Below are 16,729 nucleotides of genomic sequence, written 5' to 3'. Positions count from 1 at the left end.
CCGCACCTTGATCTTGCGAAGCTCATTCCTCACTTGAAGTGCTGAGATAGAAAGAGTGGATTTTGGGGGAGGGGGGTGTATGTTGGAGTCCACAGAAGCCGGGGGTGGGTGTAATGACTGGGAGTTGGGAGGTGTGAAGCTGAGAGGTGTGAAGTCCTGAGATGAAGGACAGGCAGTCCCTGAAGATGAAGGAGAATGCAGCAGGGGGGACGATGCTGTGGGAGGGGTGGGTGTTTGATCAAACCTATTAAAATATTTATTTAGGTCATTCACCCACCCCAAGTCTCCTGCAGCCTGGGGGGTTGGATTTTGTCCTGAGATTGTCTCCAGGCTGTTCCAAACCCCTCTGATGTTGTCCTGTTGCAGCTGCTCTTCCATCTTCCTCCTGTAGTTTTCCTTTCCTTGCCTTATCTTCCATTTCAGCTTCTTCTGAACAACTCTCAGCTCCTGTTTGTCTCCAGATCTAAAGACTCTCTTCTTCTTCTTGAGGAGAGCCTTAATTTCAGGATTTATCCATGTCTTGTTGTTAGAAAAACAACGTACCTTTTTGATGGGTACGGTGTTGTCCACACAGAAGTTCATGTAATCCGTAATGCAGTCTGTGATGCTGTTGAGGTCATCCTCCAGGGGGCTGCAGAGGTTGTCCCACACAGTAGAACGGAAACAGTCCCTCAGGGCCTCTTCAGTCTCTGCCGACCATTTCTTTACTGTGCGTTTCACAACTGGTTCTCTGTGTACCAGAGGTTTATACACAGGGATGAACCAGGTTGTGATCTGAGCCCCCCAGGGGAGGGAGAGGTGATGAGCTGTATGCCTCCTTGGTGTCGGCATACAGTAAGTCCAATGTTTTATTGTCTCTGGTGTAGCAGGTGACATACTGGGTGAAGGTGGGGAGAGTGGAGGACAGGGAGATGTGATTAAAGTCCCCAGAGATCAGGAAAAGGGCCTGAGGGTGCTGCGTTTGGAGTCTGCTGGTTACAGTGTGCAGGACCTCACAGGCTGCTGCAGCGTTAGCAGAGGGCGGGACATACACAGCTATCATAATCATGTGTGTAAACTCTCGCGGTAGATAGTATGGTCTCATGCTAACCGCTAGCAGCTCAATGTCCTTACAGCATAGCGTCTCTTTGATAGATAAATGCCCAGAGTTACACCATCTATCGTTCACAAACACAGCCAGACCCCCTCCTCTCTTCTTACCACTCTCCGTTGTTCTGTCGGCCCGGATCAGATGAAAACCATCCATGTTTACGTGTGAGTCCGGAGTTAGCGCAGTTAGCCACGACTCTGTGAAGCACATCAGGCTGCACTCCCTGTAGCTCCTCTGATGTCGGGTAAGGGCTGCCAGTTCGTCTACTTTATTGGGGAAAGATCTCACATTCCCCATAATAATAGATGGAATCGCTGGCCGGTACCTCCTGACTTTACTGCGACGGCCGATCCCAGCCCGAGTACCGCGTCTCTTCCTCCTCACCTCGCGGGGGATGTTAGCTTGCTCAGCGGTAGGCAGGGCAGCGGAGGCTCCGAGGGCTAACAGCTGATCCCTGCTGTAAACAATGGGAGATCGGACCTCCACGCGCTCTCCGGACAAAGACGCAGTAAAAAATGTAATAAAGAATACCATTGTCCATAGAATTCTGAGCTCCATTGTGGGGGACAGCAGTCCACAATAGAAAAACAAAAACAATAACACAAAAACAACAGAGAAACATATATTAAAGAGAAAAAGGGACTCGGTCAGGTCGGAGCTGCTGATACTGGCTGCCAGCTCGGAGCGGCGCCGGAAGTTTTTTTTGGGTTTTTTTTTGAAAAAAAAAGTCATTTTGAATGACTAACCTCGTATTGTGGATGGATTACCTCAGTTGTTCTTCTGGCTGAAGTTTGGTCCTTTTACAACATCCTGCCATGCGATTACATTTGTTCCTGACCACCGAGAACACTCACGTTAACTTTTATCGAGTGGAAAAAAAGTTAGCTTGTTTATATTATGCTAACATAGCTGTGTAGCTAGCGGTCACGTAGCACATCATTATATACCAGCTAGCCAAACTTCAGTAACCCTACAAACGTCACTGCTGTTTAGTTTTCTGTCTTCATTTATGTTGGAAGTGATAACAGAGCTGTACATTTGAATTTGTTTCCAAAACCCCGCAGTCAGGACATGCTATATTGTATTTAGATAGAAGCTAGCGAGCTAGCTTCATGCTAACGTCTAACTCCGTTAAATGTCATAAATTCCGTTTTCATGGATGCCTGGATGTTAAACTCAATTGTTACACCTGGTAGAGCAGAACGCTGATCATTTTATTAAAGATGAAAGACTTTAGACAGTTTTTCTACTCTCAGTAATGCCATAGTGATCGTTTGATATATGGACCTGCAGCGGAGTTTAGGCCCAGACGCGGCTAGTGACGTCAGACTTAACAACCGGATAGATGCTTTAATACGATTATAAAGTCTTACCCTGTCTCTTGCCTGCTAAATTATGCTTTCAGCTATTGCTAGGTGGCTCTAGGCGGTGTATCATGTTCTAGATGTCGTTGGATCTGAAAGAGATTTGAAAAACAATTAAAAACAAGTCGTTTCCCTTGTTTGTTTTTTTAAACATTGTTTACCAGCAAGCACAAACCACTGCAAATCATGTAAACTAATTTTACCCATTTTGGTGCAAATAAAAGACACAACAAGAACACTGCTCTAAAGGGAATCTTTAAGCAGGTGGTGCAGACAGTTGCTCTCTCCTTTTACCTCCCGACTGCTTTTTACCTAGTTTTCCTTGGTGTTTGTGTTCTTGTCAACTCTGATAGCATGAGAATTCTTCTGGACAAGCTTGTGATTGGATGATAGACAATGTCCTCATGGGACTCCTTTCAAATCTGGATCAGGCATCAGTGAGCTCCTAGAAAATTCAGGTTGTCATTTCACAGTTACACTTTTATTTGCACCAAAGGAAGTAAAATTAATTTACAATAGTTCATACATGGACAGATTGAAATTTGAGTAGGTATTGTACTGTGTGCTGTTCTTTGAGAAAAGTGAAAACTAATCTTACTCCACAAGCTGACCTTTACTCAACTGGTTGAACAAGTTCATGTTTTAAGTTCAGATGTAACTACACATTTGAGTGATTGCATCTGGCCACTTGTTCCAGATCATATGCGGGAAATTTAGTCAGTCGCGATCTAGTCATGACACACAATCTCCTCTGTCAGTCCCAAGGCCTCCTTCAGGTTGGAGAAGGCCGGAAACACCTCAACAGGCTTCATTTGATGTGAAGGAGCAGCAACTTTATTCTCAAATGACCAAGCTCCTCACCCCATCTCTAAGGGAGAGCCCCACTCCTCTATGAAGGAAGCTCACAATCCATCACTACAGATGTGTGCATCAGAGCACCAGGACCTCTGCCCGATCCACAAATCCCAAAGTAGTGTCCCACAGAAGAATTGACCCATTTAGCTTCTTCAGCTCGAGCCTGGCTGGGCCAACTGATGTTCACCCTTGAGCCTCTCCCCAGGCTTGGCTTCAGATTAGGATCCCGGTAGCTATGTCCCAGGCAGGGTATGCTGGTACCTTGATTTTTCTTGGCATTGGAGTTATCTAAATCACTTTCCCCTGCATATTCTTTTGATTGGATCATGATGCCCAACATTTCAACATACAACAACAGATAAGTTGAATACACAACGCATTTAAAATAGGTATTTATTTAAGTTTTCCACACGGGCAGGTTGGGGCCTGCTTGCGTTTCCCCACCCGCAGACATCCCAGGTTGGGGCCCACTTGCGTTTCCCCATCCGCAGACTTCCCAGGTTGGGGCCCGCTTGTGTTTCCCCATCCGCAGACATCCCAGGTTGGGGCCCACTTGCGTTTCCCCATCCGCAGACATCCCAGGTTGGGGCCCACTTGCGTTTCCCCATCCGCAGACTTCCCAGGTTGGGGCCCGCTTGCGTTTCCCCATCCGCTGACTTCCCAGGTTGGGGCCCACTTGCGTTTCCCCATCCGCAGACATCCCAGGTTGGGGCCCGCCTGCGTTTCCCCATCCGCTGACTTCCCGGGTTGGGGCCCGCTTGCGTTTCCCCATCCGCCGACTTCCCAGGTTGGGGCACGCGCTTGCGTTTCCCCATCTGTCATGTGTCAGCTTTCTTTCTCCAACTGTTTAAAGTGAGGTTCATACGTTTTTGGACAGTGTCACAGTGCTTGTAGTCTTGCCTAAGCTGCTATTTTTAAACAATTTCAGATTCTTTTGTTTGTTCAGTTACTTTTGATATGACAAACGAAAAATTAAAATTAAAAAAGATTTCAACAGATAAAAGTAGGGATGTTTTTAGACATTTCTTTCTAGCACAGTTTTCTGAGGGGCAATTTTAGAGAAACATGGCTTAAAAATCATTTTAGTGAAAAGAATCACAGCAGCAACAGAACAGAATCACAAATTTTGGATACAATAACCAAAACTTGCTCTGTCAAAAAGACTCCCTGAACTCTGACTCACCTGGAGGATCAGTGATGTTCAGGTTGATGGTGATGATGGGACTCTTATTATTATTACCAATTTCCATGACAACAAAACATTTATATGTTCCACTATCAGTAATCGTCACATTGTTCAGAATCAAAGACACGTTTCCATCCTTCAATTCTATGTCCTGCAGTTCCACCCTGTTCTTAAAAGATGCATGCTGGTTGTCTGGATATAAGTGACTGTCCCGGTACAAAAGGACATATTAATCCAGGTCAGCTCTGTTCCACTCTACAACTAGAATGCTGTTGTTTGGAGCTCGGCATGGCAGAGTGACATTCTGTCCAGCCTCAGATGAGATGATTATCTGGTCTGAAAGAGAAAACAATACAAAGCAGTGAGGTTGAAGGGATAAAAGAGTAAGTGCTCACTTCTAAAGCAGACATACAGTGTAAACTGTAAATTAGATATTCAATGTGCGTTAATTCAATGTGCAAGTTTAAATTTAAGTTTAACTTGACATTATACTTTTAATTCTTCATATGAAGTTAGGTTTGTGTCTCTAAAGTACATTTAATGGTTGCAATCAGTTCTAGTCACTTCCTGGCCACTAAAGGGTTACTTAAATCAAGTGGTTCAGAAGAATATAGTGTTTTTGGTAGTCCTTATCAGGGTTTTACGCTTTAGGCGTTGGTAGAGGTAGACTAAAATCCACTTTAACTCCTGTGTCTTCACACTTAGCGGCTTTTATCATTGCTCACTGTTGTGAATTAGACGTTCACAAAAAAAAAAAAAAAAATGTCACAATACTGTTCATATAAAGCCATATGTAGTTGGGCTGTAAGAAAACTGTTTATGATGTGGCTCCAGTAAACATGTAGAATAAATAAAATGTAGAGTAAAGGAGAGATGAGTAGTCGAGTTAAATACCTGTCCTCATATTCCCTCTCTCCTCAGGCATCCTCCTCTCAAATGACTCATTCCTCTACAGCCTCACTCATTTTCCTCCTTTCTCCTGGCGTCTCTGGTGGGAGGGGCTTGTGAGGAAAATGAGTCAGGTTGTAGAGAATTGGATTAGTCCCTCTCGCCAGAGGTCCAAGCAAAGGAATCTTTTTTTTCCCCGTCTGTTTTTTTTCTCTCCCTTGCACACCCTTTCAAATGTCAGGCAATGTTTCAAGGTGAACATTTCAAATCTAATGAATCTAATTAAAAACTGATGACTTTCTCTCTCCTGAAGTCTTGACACGCCATTTTCAATTGACCCGAAAGCTTTAATACAACTTTAATATAACTTGCTAAAAAATTAATTTACGCTAGTGAACTTAGGGAATTCTTGTGTCCTTTAAAAAAATCAGAAAATTCAGTTTTAAAATCTTACCTGCAGATATCAACAAGCCCCCAACCAGTAAAGTGAAGATGATGAGTGACGTAGTTCTTTCAACAACTATGTCCTTCTTGTTTTTGGCTTTCCTCCTTCAGCTGTTAAAAACAAACTTCCTCAACAACAGATACTTGGTGACAGACGAGCTGTTTCATATAAACTAAATAAATTATGTTTCAGTAACTAAACTCTGAACCTGATATGGCTCCTTCGTGTTTTAGGGTCGACCAAAAACTGAATATACTGAGTCCACAGTGCGCATTTATACTGTGACCTAATAGCTTCCTGCCATGTGGCCTGACACCTGTACAGATTTCATTGGTTGTTCTGCTGGATCCTGGTTGATCCTCTCATTCTCTGGAACAGCTTAAAATAACTCTAAACGCAGTGTAAACCCACACTATAACAGCGGTGTGCTTCATTCTATTAATGGAGGTTTTCTTATTGCTTATGTTTGACAAACATTTTCTTATACTCTAGTAGTTTGTATTTTTTCTCACTCTTTAAGACTTGCTTATCCCACGAACAGCAACAGAAGCAAAGGCATTTATGGGGCCCTGTTCATGTTATTGCAAAATCTTTGTGCATCACAGTGTCCCCCTACATGCACTCACTGAACAAAATGCAACTTCCAATGGACTTCTCAAAAAGTGGCAGCTGAAATATTTGGTTCAGGTTGTCCTGCTGATTATGTTAACTGAGAGGCTTCAGTTTGCCTTCAGTACTGCTGCATGGAACAGAAGACTGTGCCCACAACCAGCAGAAACAACAGTATGATAGGTGTATCAAACACACTCCTTACGTTCCTGATGACCTTGTGTGGTCAAATGACCTCACAACAGCTAAATGAAACTTGCACTACATTGGAAGGGCCCCATTTGAGATATTGGAGAGCCTTTGATCCGATAAAGAAACTCCTGGTGTCACATGCAAAATTTGTTGCCTCCTTGATCAATTGCCAAAGTCTCAAATTATTCACTATAATCTTCTCAGGCCTTACAATGAACCTTTCCCCAAAGTTGGGACCAAATCACCTGCAGGTGAAATATCTCTACAGTCCCAGCTTCATCAGTTGACTGCATTATCAGGTGCTTTGCCTTTCAAAACATTAGAATCCACAGCTAAGAGGAGCTGGAATGTTCAGGGCCACAGCCCCGTAACCTCTTTGGTACCCTAAGGTTTGTCATCCAGCACCTCTCAATCAGTAACATCGCCTTTCCCATTCTTCTTTGAACCCTTTCCTTAACCTGAGACTGTAACGGCTCCCACCTATGGCCATGGGGTGATAGACCAATCAGAGGCTGTCCCCTCAACTCCTGATCAAGTATCTGGTTATTACACATAGTAATAACTATGTGTCAAATCTACCTAGTTTGTTTTCCTGCATTTACCTAAGTCTAGGATTTCCTGGCTACTGATTGGTTAGTGAAGTTACATGGGGGCTGACAAAGGAAGTGTTGTAGTTGAAGTGTCCTGAGAGTAAAGGTGCTTCTAAGAAAATTATTTGTCTCCATCTTGCTGTTTCTACTAGTTCAGAGCAGGGGTAGGGAATGTTAGTCCTCAAGAGCTGGTGTCCTGCAGGTTTTAGATCTCACCCTGGGTCACCACACCTGAATCACATTAGTTTGTTACCAGGCCTCTGGAGAACTTCAAGACATGTTGAGGAGGTAATTTAGCCATTTAAAACAGCTGTGATGGATCAAGGACACATCTAAAACCTGCAGGACACCGGCCCCCGAGGCCTGGAGTTCCCTACCCCTGGTTCAGAGAGATTCAGATCAACATAATGAACCCTCACTTTACAATATCACAGGCTTTACTGTGATATATGAAACAGGTGCAGAGTCTCAGCCTATCCTACCTGCTTCATGTCACAGAAAATGATTTCTAATATTAATTACTAATTTAAGAAAATACCTTTTCGATTAAATTGATTGACAGTGCTCACACATGTTCACTACAGTTCTTGTTTTGAACCACTAGATGTCAATAAACCTTCATTTTTATGGTGTAAAGAATGAAACTATTTATATTCCTGATGTTTCACAGTTTAACATTTTTTTCATATTTCAGACTTTCTGCAAGTATTTCACAATAAAAAAAAATCTTTTCATACTTTTTTCAATTTGAAGGGCTGAAACACTTTCCATGTGAAATGATGCTCCGTGAATCGCAACCTTATCGTGGTGGAGGGGTTTGTGTGTCCCAGGGATCCCAGGGGCTATGTTGTCTGGGGGCTTTTGCCCCCTGGTAGGGTCTCCCATGGCAAATTGGTCCTGGGTGAGGGACCAGACAAAGAGCGATTCAGAAGACCCCTATGAAAAAAACACCGAGGGAACAGTTTACCCTGCCCGGGATAGGGTTACCGGGGCCCCGCCCTGGAGCCAGGCCCGGGGAGGGTGCCCGAGGGCGAGCGTCTGGTGGCCGGGCCTTAGTCCATGGGGCCCGGCCGGGCACAGCCCGAAGAGGAGACATGGGCCCATCCTCCCGCAGGCCCACCACCCGCAGGAGGCGCCATAGGGGTCGGGTGCATTGTGTGCCGGGTGGCGGCCAGGAGCGGAGGCCCTGGCGGACTGACCCCCGGCTGCCAAGACTGGCAATAGGGACATGGAATGTCACCTCTCTGGTGGGGAAGGAGCCTGAGTTAGTGCGTGAGGTTGAGAGGTACCGGCTAGATATAGTCGGGCTCACCTCTACGCACGGCTTGGGCTCTGGAACCAGTCTCCTGGAGAGGGTCTGGACTCTGTCTCAGTCTGGAGTTGCCCCTGGTGAGAGGCGGCGGGCTGGGGTGGGTATTCTAATATCCCCTCGGCTTGCTGCCGGTACGTTGGGGTTTTTCCTGGTGGACGAGAGGGTTTGTTCCCTGCGCCTTAGGGTCGGGGAACGGGTCCTGACTGTCATCTGCGCTTATGCGCCGAGTGGCAGTTCAGAGTACCCAGCCTTCTTAGAGTCCCTGGGGGGGGTGCTGGAAGGTGCTCCACCTGGAGACTCTGTTGTCCTGCTGGGAGACTTCAATGCTCACGTGGGTAACGACAGCGAGACCTGGAGGGGCGTGATTGGGAGGAACGGCCTCCCTGATCTGAACCCGAGCGGTGCTTTGTTATTGGACTTCTGTGCTAATCACAGTTTGGCCATAACGAACACCTTGTTCGAACATAAGAGTGTCCATAAGTGCACGTGGCACCAGGACGCTCTAGGCCGTAGGTCGATGATCGATTTTGTAATCGTATCACCAGACCTGCGACCATATGTTCTGGACACTCGGGTAAAGAGAGGGGCTGAGCTGTCAACTGATCACCACCTGGTGGTGAGTTGGATCAGGTGGCGGGGGAGGACGCTGGACAGACCTGGTGCACCTAAACGCGTAGTGAGGGTGTGCTGGGAACGACTAGCAGAGGCCCCAGTCCGCGAGATCTTCAACGCACACCTCCGGCAGAGCTTCAACAGCATTCCGAGGGAGGCGGGGGACATCGAGTCCGAATGGACCATGTTCAGCGCCTCCATTGCCGAAGCTGCTGCATTGAGCTGCGGCCGCAAGGTGGTTGGTGCCTGCCGTGGTGGTAATCCCCGAACCAAATGGTGGACACCAGAGGTGAAGGGAGCCACCAGGCTGAAGAAGGAGTCCTATCGGGCTTGGTTAGCCTGTGGGACTCCGGAGGCAGCCGACAGGTATCGACAGGCCAAGCGGAATGCGGCTCGGGCAGTGGCTGAAGCAAAAACTCGGGTGTGGGAGGAGTTCGGAGAGGCCATGGAAAAAGACTTTCGGACTGCCTCGAAGAGGTTCTGGCAAACCGTCAGGCGTCTCAGGAGGGGAAAGCGGTGCTCTACCTGCACTGTGTATAGTGCTGGCGGAGCGCTGCTGACGTCGACTGAGAAAATTGTCAGGCGGTGGAAGGAATACTTCGAGGACCTCCTCAATCCCACTGACGCGTCTTCCAAGGAGGAAGCAGAGTCTGGGGATGAGGGGAATGACCCGCCAATTTCTGGAGGCGAGGTCACTGAGGCAGTTAAACAACTCCTTGGTGGCAGAGCCCCTGGTGTTGATGAGGTCCGCCCCGAGTTCCTGAAGGCTCTGGACGTTGTAGGGCTGTCCTGGCTGACACGCCTCTGCAATGTTGCGTGGAGATCAGGGGCAGTACCCGTGGATTGGTAGACCGGGGTGGTGGTCCCCATCTTTAAGAAGGGGGACCGGAGGGTGTGTTCCAACTACAGGGGGATCACACTCCTCAGCCTCCCCGGGAAAGTCTATGCCAGGGTGCTGGAAAGGAGAGTTCGTCCGCTAGTCGAACCTCTGATGCAGGAGGAACAATGCGGTTTTCGTCCTGGTCGCGGAACACTGGACCAGCTCTTCATCCTCTCGAGGATACTTGAGGGTGCATGGGAGTTTGCCCAACCAGTCTACATGTGTTTTGTGGACTTGGAGAAGGCATTCGACCGTGTCCCTCGGGGTGTCCTGTGGGAGGTGTTGCGGGAGTATGGGGTGTCTGGCCCATTGCTATGGGCCATTCGATCCCTATACAACCGTTGCAAGAGCTTGGTTCGCATTGCCGGCAATAAGTTGGACTCGTTCCCGGTGGGTGATGGGCTCCGCCAGGGCTGCCCTTTGTCACCGGTTCTGTTCATAATTTTTATGGACAGGATTTCTAGGCGCAGCCAAGTGGCGGAGGGCTTTCGCTTTGGTGGCCTCAGGATCTCATCTCTGATCTTTGCGGATGATGTGGTTCTGTTGGCTTCATCGGGTGAGGGCCTCCAGCTCACACTGGAGCGGTTCGCAGCCGAGTGTGAAGCAGCGGGAATGAGGATCAGCACCTCCAAATCTGAGGCCATGGTCTCAGCCGGAAAAGGGTGGAGTGCCCACTCCGGGTCGGGGATGAGGTCCTGCCCCAAGTGGAGGAGTTCAAGTATCTCGGGGTCTTGTTCGCGAGTGATGGGAGAAGGGAGCCGGAGATCGACAGACGGACTGGGGCTGCAGCTGCAGTAATGCAGACGCTGCACCGGTCCGTCGTGGTGAAGAGGGAGCTGAGTGTAAAAGCAAAGCTCTCAATTTACCGGTCGATCTACGTCCCTACCCTCACCTATGGCCACGAGCTGTGGGTAGTGACCGAAAGGACGAGATCGCGGATACAAGCGGCGGAAATGAGCTTTCTCCGAAGGGTGGCTGGCATCTCCCTTAGAGATAGGGTGAGAAGTTCGGCTATCCGGGAGGGGCTCAGAGTAGAGCCGCTGCTGCTCCACATCGAAAGGAGCCAGCTGAGGTGGTTTGGGCATCTGGTAAGGATGCCCCCTGGGCGCCTCCTGGGTGAGGTGTTCCAGGCATGTCCCACCGGGAGGAGGCCCCGGGGCAGACCCAGGACACGCTGGAGAGATTATATCTCTCGGCTGGCCTGGGAACGCCTTGGTGTTCCCCCGGATGAGCTGGAGGAGGTGGCTGGGGAGAGGGAGGTTTGGGCCTCTTTGCTTAGGCTGCTGCCCCCGCGACCCGGCCCCGGATAAAGCGGATGAAGATGGATGGATGGATGGATGATGCAGAAAAGTCTGTTTTAGCCATAAAAAGAAAACAGAATTATTATACTATTATTCAACTTCTATGGATTTCTCATTCATTATTCTGCCAAATAATTTCTACAAAGTTTAGTTAAAGATACGTGCAAAAGGGAACAAAAACATTTCTCCGAAGTATGCTTTTAGGGATGTTTGGCTTTGTTACGATTAATTTGTGAGACTTACTCAGAAAGGTCGTAATGATACTCTTACAGGAAGTTTGCATGTTTTTCATTTTAATACATTTTAATACTGTTATGTCCTGCTAGGGCCGAAATAAATACAAACGTTGAAATTGTATTTAAATTTTCTCCAAGTTTGAATCAATTCCTTGTTTTCAGCACTTTTTCTCCTTCCTTTGCTGACTTTTCTTCAGTGTTTTTTTTCCCCACTTTGCCCTCTGATCACTTCGTTAAACCTCTCAAATTAAAAACTAACCCAAGTGTCATTTGTCTTCAGTCTTGACCTCACTGCTGATCTACATGACAAACCAAGGTCAGTGAGCTTCGTCTTTGTTAGTAAAAACTTAATTTAAACATTCAGGTGTTGATTTAAGGAAAAGTTTTGATTATTATTACTCATTGATGACATGTTTAAACTCTCATTTCATACAATCTGCTTCACCCTGATGTTTCACAGGGCAACATGATGGTATAAAACATGAAAAAGGTCAAACTTGTGTTGTACCAAGAGATGCTGGTACAAAAAATAAAATAAAATAAAATAAAAGGAAACAAACAGCTACAAAGGGAGGAGATGGTTTTAACAAGAGCTCCCGTTGGTGGCCTCATTGATAATGAAAGCAGAAAAGGAGGAAGTGACGCTGTTACAGAGACAAACAGACAGTGATCGGAGCATGAGAGCAGAAAATTCATCAGCAGGTGACCAGAGCTTGTTCATCTGTGCAGTCTGGGACTATAAACTGTATATAAAAGATGGCTGAAGTCAAATGGAACAACAGTATGTTAATGATTAGTGAACTGTTTAAAGCTTTAGTTTTAGCTTCAATCTGGAACATCGTACTTAGAAGTGACCGTACTTGGGTGAGAGGTCAATGCTAAGCTATTGGCTAATGCTAGCCAGTTAGTGCTAAGTGACATCCAAAGAAAATCCTGAAATTTCAATCACTAAAACTGGAGCAGAGACATCTTATATGTGCTTTTAGAACAATTAAAAATCTCACCTCCACTTGTCAGTACCATTAAATAAATATAGCAGAAGAAGTATATTTATTTTGTAGTACACATTTAGGTTTTTAATGATTAACTGTATGCAATATTTTCTTTATATTAAGAGGTTTTTATTCATTAGAATTATAAAGACAAACTGTTAACTGTTTGGTAAAGTCAAAACATTCATTTAAAAATATATTATGAATTAAGTCATTCAAGGATGCTCACAAGTAGATTAGAGTTGAGATAAGAATCTGTTCATATGGTCTTAATGTTTACAGCCAGTGGAGTAAAGGCATAAAGACAAAAGCGTGGAAAGATTGGTGCTTCGTATTGGAAGCATTTGTTATTTTTGCTAGCTCTTCTAGCTAACAGCAGCAGGCAACTTTTTCTCTCCTATTTGTGGCTTTTGTGGTCCTACAGGGGATTCTGTGTCACTGTGTATACGAGGTAAACATGGCTGTGTGTAAAAAAAAATTAATGCCTTGCTAATGAAATACCTCTTAGTTTTAAACCCAACACAGGTAATTAAAGATTATTTATTTTGAATGAATTTAGGAACTGCCAGTAATCCTAATTAAAGTCCTGCTAATCCAGATTTGATAAACCTTAAAAGTCTGTACCTGGATCAGTGTGATTGCCAAAACTGGATGACTTACATATTTTTAAAAATTTAACATTTACGGTGGAAACTTGCTTGACCTTTGTGATCAGTGCTCAGGTTGACAGTTTCTCATATCCAAGTATTTTTTCCCTGTTTCATTCAGTTCGTCTGACTGTGAACCCAAACAGCTCTCAGTTCTTCGTTTGTCTTTGAGCTGTGAGGGGGCCGAAAACTCTGCTGGATGGACTCTGAGGAGAAGCACACTTGAAGGACAGAGTCACTGTGGAGAAACGTGGGGAAGATGGTCCAATTCTTCCTGTAAGATCAGCATGACGCTCCCATGGGACAGTGGAGTTTACTGGTGTGAGTCCAGAGAGGGTCCCATCAGTAACATGGTTAACCTGACAGTCACTGGTAAGCTGAGTGTGTGGAGTTAGTGTTGATGAAGCTGTGTGTAAATGGATGAAATGCTGTAGTTTGTCTCTGTGTTGAGGTGGATCAGTGATCCTGCAGAGTCCTGTCCTCCCTGTGATGGAGGGAGATGACGTCACTCTGCTCTGAAAAACAAAGACCACTCCTTCCAACCTCCCAGCTGCTTTCTATAAAGATGGCTCCCTCATCAGGAAGCAGCCTACAGGTCACATGACCATCCAGCATGTTTCCAGGTCTGATGAAGGCCTCTACAAGTGTGACATCAGCGGTCATGGAGAGTCTCCATCCAGCTGGATCACTGTCACAGGTGAGGAGCTTCACTCTGATTTCACCTCTGATTTCATCCACATATTCACCTGAACAGGTGGGATTCTCTCTACAGGTAATCCAATAACCACAGTCCTGCCTACATCTACACCCCCACCACCCACATTTACATCCCTCACCCCTGGATCAGCTCCACACCCTGATGCCCCCTCCCTCCAGCTTGAGTTCAGACTGCCTTTCCTCCTGCTGGTGTTCTGTCCGTACTTCATTGCCACTGTCCTCATGGTGTCTTTATGTCGACGCAGAGCCAAAGGTAACACTTTGATTCCCCTCGAATATTTTTAAAGCTCGATCTGGGATTACCTTATTTAACAGGCGCTCCTTGTTTCTTTGGTAACAGCACCACCTACCTGCACTGGACAGAAGTTGCCTGACGACTTGTTTGACTGACCACTGAGCATCAAGTGTGAGATGCAGCTTAGAAAAGTCAACATAGACTCTTTGTACAAAGACATGTCTGCTTCCTGATCTTCCCCTGTTAGGTCTTAACGTCAGGCTTTTTCCATAAATCCTTTTAAAAACATTAATAGCAGTTGTTTTTGTTGCTTTTCACTCGTAAAATTTCTTAAATACATTCTTAGGATCAATATGTGAATCACCGAATACAGAGAGTTTTGTTTTCTTCTTTTTATGTTTTTAGTGTTTAATTGATGAATATTGTGCTCACTTCTGGTGTGCCCAAGTTTCAGTCTTCGGCCCTCTTCTCTTCATAATTTACATCCTCCTTTTGTGTACCATTTTCCGCAAATTTGATCTTCACTTTCACTGTTTTGCTGATGACATCCTGCAGGCCTGTTCCCTCCCTCCCACCTTCTTCTCTTACAGAATGCTTATCTAAAATAAAATCCTGGTTCAGCTCTAATTTTCTAAAGCTCAATGAGGATAAAACTGAAATCCTCCTTATTGGCACAAATCCAACCTATTGAAGGCGAATCATTTCTCACTCACCATTGATAACTCCACAGTTTTCCCTTTTCCTCAGGTTAAGAGCCTTGGTGTCATCCTAGACAGTTCACTTTCCTATAAATCTCACATCAGTAATCTCACCCTTTCTGCCTATTTCCATCTACACAACATTAACAGATTACGTCCTTCTCTTTCCACCCAGTCTACGTCCATTCTAGTCCATAGACTCGTTCTCTTCCTTCCTCCTTCATTTACTATAGTAATTCTCTCTTACATGGTCTCCTCCAAAAATCCCTCCAGAAGCTTCAACTGGTTCAAAATTCCTCCTACCAGCACATCACCCCCATTTCTCCAGGAATTTCACTGGCTCCCAGTGAAACTCCGGATGGTGTACAAACTTCTTCTGCTCATCTTCAAGGCCATTCATAACCTTGCTCCTCCTTATCTTTCTGACCTGTTAAGCATCTGACCTGCCTTTTTTCCGCCTCACCACCATGGGAAGCAGAGCTTTCAGCTGCTCTGCTCCCAGGCTGTGGAACTCTTTACCCCCCAGATATAAGAAACATTGGTTCTCTCCCCCAGTTTAAATCTCAGCTCAGAATCCGTCTGTTCGAATCTGCATATTCACTGTGAATCCACTGTTTGTTCATTTTATCTTGTGCTTTTATTTTATTGTTCTTCATTGTGTCATTGTTCTATTATGTGTTTTATCCTATTGTGCAGTGTCCTTTGGTGTCTTGAAAGGCACATTGTATTATTGTTACTTATTATTATTATTATTATTATTATTATGAATACTTAACCGTTGGGACCTCTCTTTTCTTTAGGATTTATATTCAGTGCTCTTTATTTGCATAAAAACAATTACGTTTTCAATTCAGTTTGATTAATGCAGCACCAAATTACAACAAAGGTTGCCTTTAGGTGCTTTATATTGTAAGTACAATGAATGTTCTCTGTACAATAATACAGAGAAAAGAGAGAAAACCACAACAATCAGATAACCTCCTATGAGCGAGCACTTTGGCGACAGTGTTGCAGAGGTTAGTTCATAGACTGCAGACTGTTAGACTTGATGGATAGGATTAACAACCTGTTAGCTGCAAATAATCATGTGCAGTTCTGAAAGCAGTCCATGAACTAACCTCAGCAAACGGCAGCTAACAATGTTAGTGCGTTGGCGAGTAGCCTTCAGTAATACTAATAAATCACACAGCAGTAGTACGTTCATGTAGTTGTAAAAAGCATGACAGTATATTAAGTAATCCAAAGTCTTCAGAATACGTTACTCTCATTGAGTAACTTAACTGAATACGTTACAAAATACATTTGGGGCATGAATTCTGTAATCTGCAGTGGAATACATTTTAAAAGTAACCTTCCCAACACTGTACATATATATGTATATGCTATATTTATGCTTATATTCATCTAATAAATAAAGTTTTGTTTTTTCAATAAAGAGGCACTCACAGTGTTTTTCCACTCATCAGTTAGATGGAAAGTCCGTGTGCTTATTGTGGTCTGGCTGTGGTTAAAAGAGCGACACATCCTCTTTGAGTTTGTTTTTTTGTTCTTTTTCTTACTTTTACTGAACACTGCAGACTCAACACACTGAGCCCGTGAAGCTGAAGTCTGGGTTTACGCTTCAGATCTCCTTTAAATTATGCCTCTGTCCTCCTAAATGGCAAAACCAAGGCTCTCACTCCATCCTTCTAAACAGACTTTCGTCTCTTTACGTCTCCGACACACCCCTAGCCTGGCTCCAATCACATCTCGTATTTCCATCTACACAACATTAACAGATTAAGTCCTATTTTTTTTCCAGCAAGTCTGTGTCCATTCTTGTTCATAGTCTCATTACCCATTTCATTTACTATAGCAATTCTCTCTTACATGGTCTCCTC

At 45.1% G+C, this 16,729-nt stretch overlaps 2 protein-coding genes across 2 annotated transcripts in view; both read left to right on the top strand.

Moving 5' to 3' along the window:
* The window catches only part of LOC102798291 (GTP binding protein 8 (putative)), a 30,090-nt gene extending 13,806 nt beyond the window's left edge, over positions 1–16,284 (top strand). Inside the window, exons 7-11 of the mRNA XM_087853125.1 lie at positions 11,841–11,876; positions 13,321–13,571; positions 13,651–13,896; positions 13,972–14,169; positions 14,257–16,284. Of these exons, the coding sequence (XP_087709251.1) occupies positions 11,841–11,846 (6 nt within the window). The 3' untranslated portion in view covers positions 11,847–11,876; positions 13,321–13,571; positions 13,651–13,896; positions 13,972–14,169; positions 14,257–16,284. The remainder of the gene's footprint in view (positions 1–11,840; positions 11,877–13,320; positions 13,572–13,650; positions 13,897–13,971; positions 14,170–14,256) is intronic.
* On the top strand, positions 13,191–16,284 carry LOC148098085 (uncharacterized; the record flags this gene model as incomplete). The annotated part of the gene is given in 5 exon segments (XM_087830004.1): positions 13,191–13,356; positions 13,359–13,571; positions 13,651–13,896; positions 13,972–14,169; positions 14,257–16,284. Coding segments are annotated over 5 exon segments (873 nt in total), but the record flags the coding sequence as incomplete, so codon positions are not given.
* Positions 16,285–16,729: the final 445 nt, after the last annotated feature.

This window comes from Neolamprologus brichardi, chromosome 16 (genome assembly GCF_056152115.1).
Source record: "Neolamprologus brichardi isolate AB-2024 chromosome 16, ASM5615211v1, whole genome shotgun sequence".
Classification (NCBI taxonomy): Eukaryota; Metazoa; Chordata; class Actinopteri; order Cichliformes; family Cichlidae; genus Neolamprologus; species Neolamprologus brichardi.
This window is presented reverse-complemented; position numbering and strand designations above follow the sequence as displayed.